Here is a 12,078-nt window from a genome sequence, read left to right as displayed (position 1 = left end):
GACATCAAAAATACCACAGTCAATGCCAGGTGGGCCGCTGCCAGACCACCCTCGGTGTTACCGGAACTGCCGGTCTACATGGGATAGCAGTTAGCTTAGCCTGCCCTGCTCTCCCAGCCAATCCAGCCCCAGCTCTCCCAGCCGTCAAACGAAGGCAAACTTAGACGCAGACGTGGACAAAGACACTGCACGGACAGTACTGGGTGAGGCCGCCGCAAATGCGAATTTGCACAGCCATCTTCCCACACCGGAAAAAGAACAAGCGGAATCAAGAAATGTTGGGCATGTTTACTACTGTGCCCATCATAAAGCACTCACTTTAATGACTGAAATATAAATGCATATGATGGCAGATGGTGCTGGGGGGTTGTCATGACGGAGATTACCGTAGCGACAAAGGTAGCCATTTTGAAAGCAACCAAAAAAGACAAAGGGAGTGGCAGAAAAGGGAAAATTAAATGATGCTCTAGATTATAAAAGTAAAAATAAAATGGACTCCAAATTAAAAGCGCATGGAGCATCTTTGAAACCACGTTGAGAAGGGAAATTAAACAGCAGTAATGAGGATGCCTTTAAGCAAGGCAAGGCCCTGTACCCAGCTTTTACAGCACGATTATTTAAACAGCCAACAACAGAACACAATGTCAACACAATGTCATGCTGAGCAGTGCCCATGTGGGAATAAAAGTATGCATGAAAGTATATTATTATTATCATATTATATTATATCAAGAAATTATTTTTTTTGTGGAGAAAACAGTATGAACATGAGGGTTGCAAAAGGCTGATGGTAATCAGGTGATAATGCAACAACCCCCAATAATGCAACGACCCCCAATGATGCAACAACCACCAATCATGCTACAACCACCAATCATGCTGCAACCCGCAATAACCCCCAATAAGACCAAACACTCAGCCATTCATTTCTATGCCCAAAAATAACATGAAATATTTCAGAAGAATACACTATTTCAAAACATAGTGGCGTATAATAGTGCTGGGTGATATGGAAAATATTATTAACACAATAATCATTGTGGACTTCACAGGATATTAATATACATTATGATAACTCCTTACATACGCAAAAATTCCACATTTAAGAATCCAGCTGAGGCGCCTCACATTGAATTGTTGGGTAATGTAAAGTATAATATCAAACCAAAACAAATAATACTCCCTCAAATATTTCACACATCATTTTGTGAGGCATTTTAGAAGTTAGCTTCTAAATTCAGACAATAAAATACCATTAAAAGATGATAAACACTGATGTTGAATCATTGTCCAGCCCTGACTATTAATCTTCCCTCTCACCTATGACTGAGCGGAGGTCGTGAATGTAGACCTTTGCATTGCTGGATCCTGAAGCCAGGAGGCCGTGGAGATCAGACGGGGAGCTGTGGTCGGGATGCCAGCGTAGCGTGTTGATGATCTTGTGGTGCTGCTGGATGCTACACAGCAGCTTCAGACTGGGAGCCTGGTACACCTCTATGGACCTGGATGCAGAGGTATGGGATACCACAAGGGTTGTGCCAGTTAGAGGTTTGCACGAGTAGTCAAACACACGGTTGACAGTGGGGGGCTAACATGAAAAGGCTAACTTAAATAATAATAATAATAATAATAATAACTTAAATAACAACACATAATAACTTAATAATACATCACAACACATTAAAGCTAATGCTGAAGTGTTAACTAAAGATCTGCTTATTGGTGATGCCATTGTAGGGGCTATGAACAGAGGATAGAAGAAGATACTGCATAACTTGAAACCATCTTGAACCCCCAATATCAGGCACAGTACAGAAAACTCCCTGAATTCCCAGGAAGTGACATGAGTATTTACACAGGAAGTTTGGCTGAGTGTACCAAATTAAAGGTTATACCTGAAACTGTTAAACCGTATTAAAGTTTCCTTTTCTTATCAAAGTTCCAGCACAAGTTGGTAAAACAGAGACTGGGAGAGTTAAGGGGCTCCCTAGCTGCTGTTATCACCTTCACTGTTGGGACATTAAGGGTCTTTTTTTCCCCTTCTTCATGGTTTCTTCATGGTTGGCGATAGCTGAAACCCAATAATCTTACTATTATTTAGTTTTTGGGATAGTTCAGATTAAGTTTATAACCTCATCCTAATATATCATCCATTATCGAATCCACTTATCCGAATTCGGGACACAGGATGCTGGCGCCTATCCCAGTAGCCATTGGGCAGCAGGCGGGGAGACACCCTGGACAGGCCGCCAGACCATCACAGAGCCTAATTCATCATGTTATAGTTATTTTGTTTCTAATGTGGGCAGGGCATCCGTTGGTGATATGAGTGTGTGTAGCCTGCTCTCTGAGTGGACTGAGTGATATGGGAGGGGACATTGCTCTTGGGAGTGAATGTAATGGGCATTTTCGGGTGGGAGACTTTGCAATTCTTATTCTGTTACTGAAATTACTTGTTTTCATTCAGTTCAGTCCAGCCGAATCCAGGCTCTGTGGACCATACTACCAAGATATGGCTGCCCTGACAAATACATCAGAAGATTAAAGCTTCTACATGACGGCATGTCAGTCACAGTGCCCAGCAACAGCAGCTCTGAGTCAGAACCCTTCACTGTGGAAACAGGGATCAAACAGGGATGCATCATCGCACCCACCTTGTTTGCCATCTTTATTGCTGCAATACTCTACCTCATTGGTGAAGAGCTGCCATGGGGGATCCCAATCCCACACAGAACTGACGGCAGGCTCTTCAACCTCAATAGGTTCAAGGCCAAGAGCAAAGTCTGCAACACCACCATCGTGGAGTGTCAGTATACAGATGACAACGCCATTGCAGCACACTCCGCAGAAGACCTCCCGGACATGCTGAATTCCTTTGCCGAGGCATACAGAGCCCTGGGTCTAGCATTAAACATCAAGAAGACCCAGGTCCTATATCAACCTCCACCCAACCAGCCATTTATCCAGTCCACCATAAAAGTGGACAACAAAATTATTGAAAATGTTGATCACTTCTCCTACTTCGGCAGTCTTCTCTCTTCAAAAGCTGATATCAACTCTGAGGTCACCCATCACCTGAGTTGTACCAGCGGTGCTTATGCCAGACTCAGGAAGAATCTTTGAAGACCGAGACCTAAAGACCCAAACAAAACTCCTGGTCTACAGAACTGTTGTTCTCCCCACCCTGCTGTATAGAGCAGAGTCACGGACCACCTACAGCAGGCACCTGAGAGCCCTGGAACAATACCACCAAAGATCCTTTCGAAAGATCCTGAGGGTCAGCTGAAAGGACAGATGCACATCAGCGTTCTGGAAGAAGGCAACATGACTAGCATCACCACCACAATTAATGCAGCACCAACTCCGATGGACAGGCCATGTCATCTGCATGCCCAACACACGTCTCCCCAAACAGATCCTGTACCCCCAGCTGTTGGGAAGATCAGCAAACTCCCGGCGGGCAAAAGAAACGTTTCAAGGACAATATCAAGACCAGTCTGAAGAAATTCAACATCACATTGAGCATCTGGGAACACACTGCACTGGATAGGTGCTCCTGGAAGAAATCCATGCAGGAAGTAGCTGCACATCGTGACATGGAACTCCACTGTGCTGCAGAGAGAAAGCCACAGCACTGCAAGGAGAGAGAAAGACTCAACCACCACCACTTTCCCCTGCCCACACTGCACCAAAGTACATGTGGATCACGGATCGGCCTTTACACCCATCTGAAGACCCACAAGTAGACAACTAAACGGAGAGGACAGTCCTACCCTCTTCGAGTTACCACCGATGATGATGACCATGTTCACCTACAGCCACGCTCTTAAATGATTTCCAGTTATCATATCCGGGGAAACATGTCTTGTTATTAGCAAGCGTGAGCACAGCTAAGAAAATGCTGGCTCTTCGCTGGCAACCTCCTTGCACACTTATATGTGCGACACCTTTCTTGATGTGATTATTGTAGTGCTGTCAGTGGCTAGAGTACATGGTGCAAGTGAGAGAACTGCTACACCATGGGCTGGGGCATATGATAAGGTAAAGGAGCTACTGAAATGAGGGTGTTGTCAGTCTTCTGTTTCTGTTTGATGCAAGTATGATGCTGTAACATGTCAAGTGGAGTAAAATGTTTGCAAATGTTTTATATTCTCAGTGTTGTATGTGTATTGGATGTGATTCCCTTGCTTTCTTTTGAGAAAATAATAAACATTTGATCACAAAAACAAAAAAAAGACAGTCCCACCTAGTTTTACTTAGGTGCAGTATTCCTACGCTCATGAGGGGACGTCCAGACTGACAATAAAAAAGCTGCCAAGCAGTATACACAAATCAGCATAGTGTCAAAGAAGAACAGTCAAGTCTGGTAATATTTTGATCCGGAACATGCTACTGCTGTTGTTTGCAAGATCTGTAATAGGAGACTTTTCCACCACAGTTCAAACAGCGTAACACTGAAACACACGTGACTGACGCATCCTGAAAAGACGACCTAATGGGTGGGCCCTGTGACGGCCTGGTGGCCTGTCCAGGGTGTCTCCCTGCCTGCCGCCCAACGACTGCTGGGATAGGCTCCAGCATCCCGCGACCCTGAGAGCAGGATAAGTGGGTTGGATGATGGATGGATGGATGGATAATAAGGTTATGTCATTGTTGACAGTCAGTATAGCCTTTCACTGATTTACAGTGCATTTTATATTGTTTTATTTTTTATATTTATATTATTATATTTATATGCACTATTTATATTATATTCATATCATATATTATTAATCCAGTGGGTCGAGTAAATCCTTTATGAGACAGTACAAGCCTGTTTCCTGCTAGAAGCATCATCAGCTGTCAGTAAAGCTACGGGGAAAGAACATACCATGTGCTGCCCCGTCACCCACATCACGTGCACAGCGTCCAATGGGGAAGGGAGAGGTGCAACATTCAAAAATGTTTGAATGTTGCACCTCTCCCTCACCAGAAGTGACCGATTCACCCCAAACACATTTCCCCTGTCAAAACCCTCCATGACCTGACAGCCTGAAGACTAAAGCCCGTCAGCGGACATCTGGTCCCTCCGTGGACATCTGGTCCCTCCACAGACATTGAGGGCTTACGGTCCATTATGGGATGGGTCAGGTACCAGCAACTCACTCACCCATCCTCATTGCCGATGGCAACAACTCTCCCATCCGGCTTCCAGCTGAGGTCTGTGTGCGGGGACAGCTTGTGCTGTGGGGAGGAGAGCTCACTGTTAGGACTTATTCAGATCTCCTGCATCAGCTTCAGAAGCAGAAACAAGGCACCCTGGTCACAGCACGTCTGAAGCCAACTGAGCCGCCCGGCGCTCAGGAAGACGCCTGGGTGCTGATCTGTCAGGCATTACCGTGACCGGCAGGCCGTTTCCTCCACACGTTTTCATGTTGGTCATAGTTAGTAAAAAGGTTTTGCAGGTTGAGAGCACATCAAATGACATAAACTGAAGTCATCTCACAAAACATGAGCTCCATCTGAAGGAGAGCTGCTGACGCTGCTTATAACCCTTTATAATGATCTACATGTGAAGGAGAGCTGCTGACGCTGCTTATAACCCTTTATAATGATCTACAAGTGAAGGAGAGCTGCTGACGCTGCTTATAACCCTTTATAATGAGCTCCATCTGAAGGAGAGCTGCTGACGCTGCTTATAACCCTTTATAATGATCTACATGTGAAGGAGAGCTGCTGACGCTGCTTATAACCCTTTATAATGATCTACAAGTGAAGGAGAGCTGCTGACGCTGCTTATAACCCTTTATAATGATCTACAAGTGAAGGAGAGCTGCTGACGCTGCTTATAACCCTTTATAATGATCTACATGTGAAGGAGAGCTGCTGACGCTGCTTATAACCCTTTATAATGATCTACAAGTGAAGGAGAGCTGCTGACGCTGCTTATAACCCTTTATAATGATCTACAAGTGAAGGGGGGCTGCTGACGCTGCTTATAACCCTTTATAATGATCTACAAGTGAAGGAGAGCTGCTGACGCTGCTTATAACCCTTTATAATGATCTACAAGTGAAGGAGAGCTGCTGACGCTGCTTATAACCCTTTATAATGGAGTCTGCCGAGCATCACACGGTTCTGCTTGTTGGCTGCAGCCCCCAGAGCACTTCCACTTTGTTTGCACTTGATGTCAGACCTGATTACCTTCAGCGTAGGAATCATCTGTCAAGCTGTCTGAAGACTAAACCCCAGCAGAAAGACAAACCAAGGGATGACAGCGCTGCTTACCCTGACATGTTGTTTTATTACAAACTCACACCGGGTGGAAAATCAAACCAGCGTTGTGAAAACCTCAACAACACAGTGTGCTGTCATCCTGTTTGATAAATGCCTGAATGTATTGGGAGGGCACTGTCATACTGGGGGGGGGGGGCACGGTGGCCCAGTGGTTAACGCTGTTGCCTCACGGCAAGAAGGTCCTGGGTTCGAACCCTAGGCCACCCCAGGTCCTTTCTGTGTGGAGTCTGCATGTTCTCCCCGTGTCTGCATGGGTTTCCTCCCACCATTAAAAAGACATGCATGGCGTGTCCAGGTGGCATAGCCGTCTATTCCGTTGCCTACCAACACAGGGCTCGCCGGTTTGAATCCCCGTGTTGCCTCCAGCTTGGTTGGGCGTTCTTACAGACACAATTGGCCGTGTCTGCGGGCGGGAAGCCGCATGTGGGTATGTGTCCTGGTCGCTGCACTAGCACCTCCTCTGGTTGGTCGGGGCGCCTGTTCAGGGGGGAGGGGGAACTGGGGGGAATAGCGGGATCCTCCCACGCGCTACGTCTCCCTGGTGAAACTCCTCACTGTCAGGTGAAAAGAAGCGGCTGGTGACTCCACATGTATGGGAGGAGGCATGTGGTAGTCTGCAGCCCTCCCCGGGTCAGCAGAGGGGGTGGAGCAGAGACCGGGACGGCTCGGGAGAGTGGGGTAATTGGCCGGATACAATTGGGGGGAAAAGGGGGAAAAAAAGACATGCATGTTAGGGTTAATACTCCTGCCTGTGCCCCTGAGCAAGACAGTGGAAAGAAGACTTGGAGCTGCTGCTACACAACAGGATGGTTACATGAGAGACACACTCACTGTACTGTACCATGACAAAATAAAGTGTCTTTCTTCTTTCTGTCTTGCCCATGAATACTTTGGTAGTGAGACCAGTGAAAACATGAGGTTTCCCCTCGTTCAAGTGTTTACGTGTCCTTGAACTCTGACCTTCAAGTCTACATGAATTAAACTTATCATTATTATTAATGATACGTCCCCACATCGTGGTTCAGAAATGACTGTACTTCATCAAACTGACGTCTCTGCTGAACTTTAAGTATTTCCCAACCCAGTCCTCCAGCAGCGCCTCCTGCAGGTTTTCACAGTAGCCCTGAATCAGCAGAGCTGCTCGTTCTTATTCAACCAGTCCACACCTGAGCCGAGTCCGAAATCCCGTCCTTCATAGTATTTAGTACTGCCAAATACTACGCCAGGGTTTTTAGCATACCTGGGGGGCCATATCATGCACCACATAGTAGGTCAAATGTACCAGGGTGTAATACTACATCCAGTTAACACTGGACACTACGCTGGCATGGCGATACTTCATGACAACATCAACACTGGTGAAGGGCGCTACACAACGCCACCGGCACAACGCCACCGGCACAACGCCACCGGCACAACGCCCAACGCTTTACATTTCATTACTACTTTTAACTGTGCGAAGCAGAAACTGGTGCAAACCTCGTTTATTTTTACTTTTTCTTTTTTGGATTTTTCCCTTTTCCTCCCCAAGTGTACCCGTCCAATCACCCCACTCTTCTGAGCCGTCCCGGTCTCTGCCCCCCCCCCCCCCCACTCTGCCGATCCAGGAGGGCTGCAGACTACCGCATGCCTCCTCCCATACATGTGGAGTCACCAGCCGCCTCTTTTCACCTGACAGTGAGGAGTTTCACCAGGGGGATGTAGCGCGTGGGAGGATCACACTATTCCCCCCAGTCCCCCCCCGAACAGGCACCCCGACCGACCAGAGGAGGCGCTGGTGCAGCGACCAGGACACATACCCACATCCGCATCCCACCCACAGACACGGCCAATTGTGTCTGTAGGGACGCCCGGCCAGCCAGAGGTAACACGGGGATTCGAACAGGCGACCCCTGTGTTGGTAGGCAACAGAATAGGCCGCTCCACTACCCGGAGAGCCAGAGGTAACACGGGGATTCGAACAGGCGACCCTTGTGTTGGTAGGCAACAGAATAGGCCGCTCCACTACCCGGACGCCTGTTTATTTGTACGTCTTAATAAAAGCTGCGGGTCACCACACCAGTGGAGGTTTGTGCTCCGCATGGTATCGCTGACCTGCAGAGCTGACAGGAAGTGGCGGGGAAGTGGTTTTCTGGAGCAGCCCTTGTACTTTTTAGTCACATACTAACGGTGTGCTGGAAGACAGTACATACATGTAGCATGTAGTAATTAGCATGTGATTTTGGATGCAACCTTAATCTTGTCCCATTTGGCACACCAGGCGATATGAAGTGCTGTGATGATCAGCTGAGTGACTAAAAACAGGCCTACTGATTCCGGGTTACCATGAAAACCTGCAAGATGGGGGTACTTGAGGACTGGGACGACAAACACTGAACTATACAAATTTAATATAAACGATTACTAATCTCAGTTGTAACATCCGTGTGATGAACAGCATTCGTGTCCGGCGTCAGTGTGTGTCCCACCTTGATGTCGTTGGTGTCTCTGATGACCTGGTCGATACTGGAGGCTTCTCCATTCAGCTGCCAGGGGTCATGCTGCAGGATGAGGCCTTCACCTGCACAGCTGTACAAGGTGTAGGATGGCCTGTCTCCTGCATCGCCTGGGGGTTACACACACACACACACACACACACACACACACACACACACACACACACACACAAGGCTGTTTCAGGTAGGTCTGGCGGTCAGAGGTTGGCTCCTCACAGCCTTGTGTTGCAACAAATTAAGTAAGACAATAATGAATCCGGGCGGCACGGTGGCACAGCGAGAAGGTTCTGGGTTCGAGCCCTGGGGTCGTCCCAGGTCGTCCTCTGTGTGGAGTTTGTATGTTCTCCCTGTGTGTCTGCGTGGGTTTCCTCCGGGTGCTCCGGTTTCTTCCCACAGTCCAAAGACATGTAGGACAGGTGACTCGGCCGTACTAAATTGTCCCTAGGTGTGAATGTGTGTTTGTGTGTGCATGTGTGTGTGTTTGTCCACCCTGTGATGGCCTGTCCAGGGTATCTCCCCACCTGCCACCCAATGACTGCTGGGGATAGGCTCCAGCATCCCTGCAACTCTGAGAGCTGGATAAGCAGTTTGGATAATGGATGGACGGATAATGGATGGCTGGATAATGGATGGCTGGATAATGGATGGCTGGATAATGGATGGACGGATAATGGATGGATGGATAATGGATGGCTGGATAATGGATGGACGGATAATGGATGGATGGATAATGGATGGATGGATGGAATAACGAATCCATCCATCTATAATCTCAAAGCCTAAATCATCTTTATGAGTTGAACCAATGAGATCACACACACACCACTCGAGAACCAGCCGTCTCAAATGGACAGAGCCAAGACTACTGAGATGAGCTGGACAGAGACAAACCAAAATGAGATAAGCTGGACAGAGACAAACTAGAATGAGACGGGCTGGACAGAGACAAACTAGAATGAGACGAGCTGGACAGAGACAAAGTAAAATGAGACGAGCTGGACAGAGACAAACTAGAATAAGACGAGCTGGACAGAGACAAACTAAAATGAGACGAGCTGGACAGAGACAAACTAAAATGAGACGAGCTGGACACAGACAAACTAGAATGAGACGAGCTGGACAGAGACAAAGTAAAATGAGATGAGCTGGACACAGACAAACTAAAATGAGAGGAGCTGAACACAGACAAACTAGAATGAGATGAGCTGGACACAGACAAAGTAAAATGAGACGAGCTGGACAGAGACAAACTAAAATGAGAGGAGCTGAACACAGACAAACTAGAATGAGACGAGCTGGACAGAGACAAACTAAAATGAGACGAGCTGGACAGAGACAAACTAAAATGAGACGAGCTGGACAGAGACAAACTAGAATGAGACGAGCTGGACAGAGACAAACTAAAATGAGACGAGCTGGACAGAGACAAACTAAAATGAGATGAGCTGGACAGAGACAAACTAAAATGAGAGGAGCTGGACACAGACAAACTAAAATGAGAGGAGCTGGACAGACACAAACTAAAATGAGACGAGCTGGACACAGACAAACTAAAATGAGACGAGCTGGACACAGACAAACTAAAATGAGATGAGCTGGACAGAGACAAACTAAAATGAGATGAGCTGGACAGAGACAAACTAGAATGAGACGAGCTGGACAGAGACAAACTAGAACGAGACGAGCTGGACACAGACAAACTAGAATGAGACGAGCTGGACACAGACAAACTAGAACGAGACGAGCTGGACACAGACAAACTAGAATGAGACGAGCTGGACAGAGACAAACTAGAACGAGACGAGCTGGACACAGACAAACTAGAATGAGACGGGCTGGACAGAGACCAACTAGACTGAGACGGACAGGACACAGACAAACTAGAATGAGACGAGATGGACAGAGACAAAGTAAAATGAGACGAGCTGGACAGAGACAAAGTAAAATGAGACGAGCTGGACAGAGACAAAGTAAAATGAGACGAGCTGGACAGAGACAAACTAGAATGAGACGAGCTGGACTGAAGAGAGATGAACAGGGTGGAAGTCATGTGCAAACAAATTGGACATGCTTGTGTGAGTTGGGGACCGAGCAGCGGCTCTTTCCACCGCGGTGTTCATGTTCCCGTCCACAATAGCGGTGTGACTGATCAGCTAATCAAAATGTCATTTGGCAACAGCTGGCAAAATTAACTTTCCCTGTTCTGATTTCCCTACGAGCAGCCGAGGGAAGAGAAGGTAAGCGTTTTTCGGGGCTCGTTCGATTACAGAGTTGATTACGGTGCCGCCGAGGGAGCTCGGCGTGTTGTGCTGACTCGCGAGCTTCGGCACGTTCTGCTTAGTCGAGGTATTCGGCACATAGCAGCGGTTGCTGGGAATTCATTAGGAACTTACCAAATGACATGGGGGGGACGGGGGGTCCCCAGGCCAACGTGTACACAGTTTTTCTATGATAGGAGGCAGACACCTGGGGAGGCCTAGGAGGGGACAAAGCAGAAAAGTCTGGTTATAAATTGATTCTAAGTGGTTAGCAAAATGAGGTTTGGGGAGTTCAGGAGGTCCCCATTAAAAACAGTTGTACTTTCAATTCACGTTTATTTCATTTATTACAAGTGGGAGTAATAACGGTGTTGTTCACCACACGACAGAGTCTGTCTCTCCCTCTGAGGACGCCTCCCTCCCCGACACCATTACACATAAAACACGAACTCAACTCAAGTTTAAATTGTTCAAAAATTGCTTACAATAAGAATCAAATATGCAATAAATCAACAGGAAACACTTCTGCAGCGGTTTCCACTGAACAAGTCAGCGCTGCGCCAAGGATTTCACCACACCACCGCGCCCCGCTTCTTCCGACACCGCTACACGAGTAGTCTGCAAACGTCAGAGGGGAAGATGTAAACACTGCAAACACAACTTTAAGTCTGTCTTAACTTTAACTTTTGCAAAACAAAAAAAATAAAATAAATAACGCAAAGCAACACAATGTAGAAACGGTACCTTTACTGCAAAACGGATCTCAAGGTGGAGCAGTATGGCGAGGCCGAACCTGTCGCGGGTTCTCCTACAGTAAACGCCTAGATGCTGTAACGTGCATGGATAAGTAGACACGTTGGTCCTCGACTAACGGGTCGGACCCTTTAGTCTACTGGTTAACGTTGTCGCTTGCGGAGCGGGAGAGACGGGTTCGCGTCCCGGCTGTGGCGGTTCCCGGGCTGCCCCCCCCCCCCCCCGAATTCGCTACAATACGTTGCACGCTAGCGGGCCCGGAAGTTACGAGGCGTGGCACGATACTGGACCGAATT

General features: G+C 47.4%; 1 protein-coding gene across 1 annotated transcript in view; it reads right to left on the bottom strand.

The window, feature by feature from the left end:
• The window catches only part of gemin5 (gem (nuclear organelle) associated protein 5), an 85,038-nt gene that overhangs the window by 40,665 nt on the left and 32,295 nt on the right, over nt 1–12,078 (bottom strand). The window contains exons 10-13 of the mRNA XM_056284489.1: nt 11,165–11,247; nt 8,745–8,881; nt 5,150–5,223; nt 1,321–1,502 (exon numbers count right to left, since the gene is read on the bottom strand). Of these exons, the coding sequence (XP_056140464.1) occupies nt 1,321–1,502; nt 5,150–5,223; nt 8,745–8,881; nt 11,165–11,247 (476 nt within the window). The remainder of the gene's footprint in view (nt 1–1,320; nt 1,503–5,149; nt 5,224–8,744; nt 8,882–11,164; nt 11,248–12,078) is intronic.

Source organism: Lampris incognitus, chromosome 8 (genome assembly GCF_029633865.1).
Source record: "Lampris incognitus isolate fLamInc1 chromosome 8, fLamInc1.hap2, whole genome shotgun sequence".
Classification (NCBI taxonomy): Eukaryota; Metazoa; Chordata; class Actinopteri; order Lampriformes; family Lampridae; genus Lampris; species Lampris incognitus.
The sequence above is the reverse complement of the archived record's forward strand: the minus strand, read 5'-3'. Positions and strand labels throughout refer to the sequence as shown.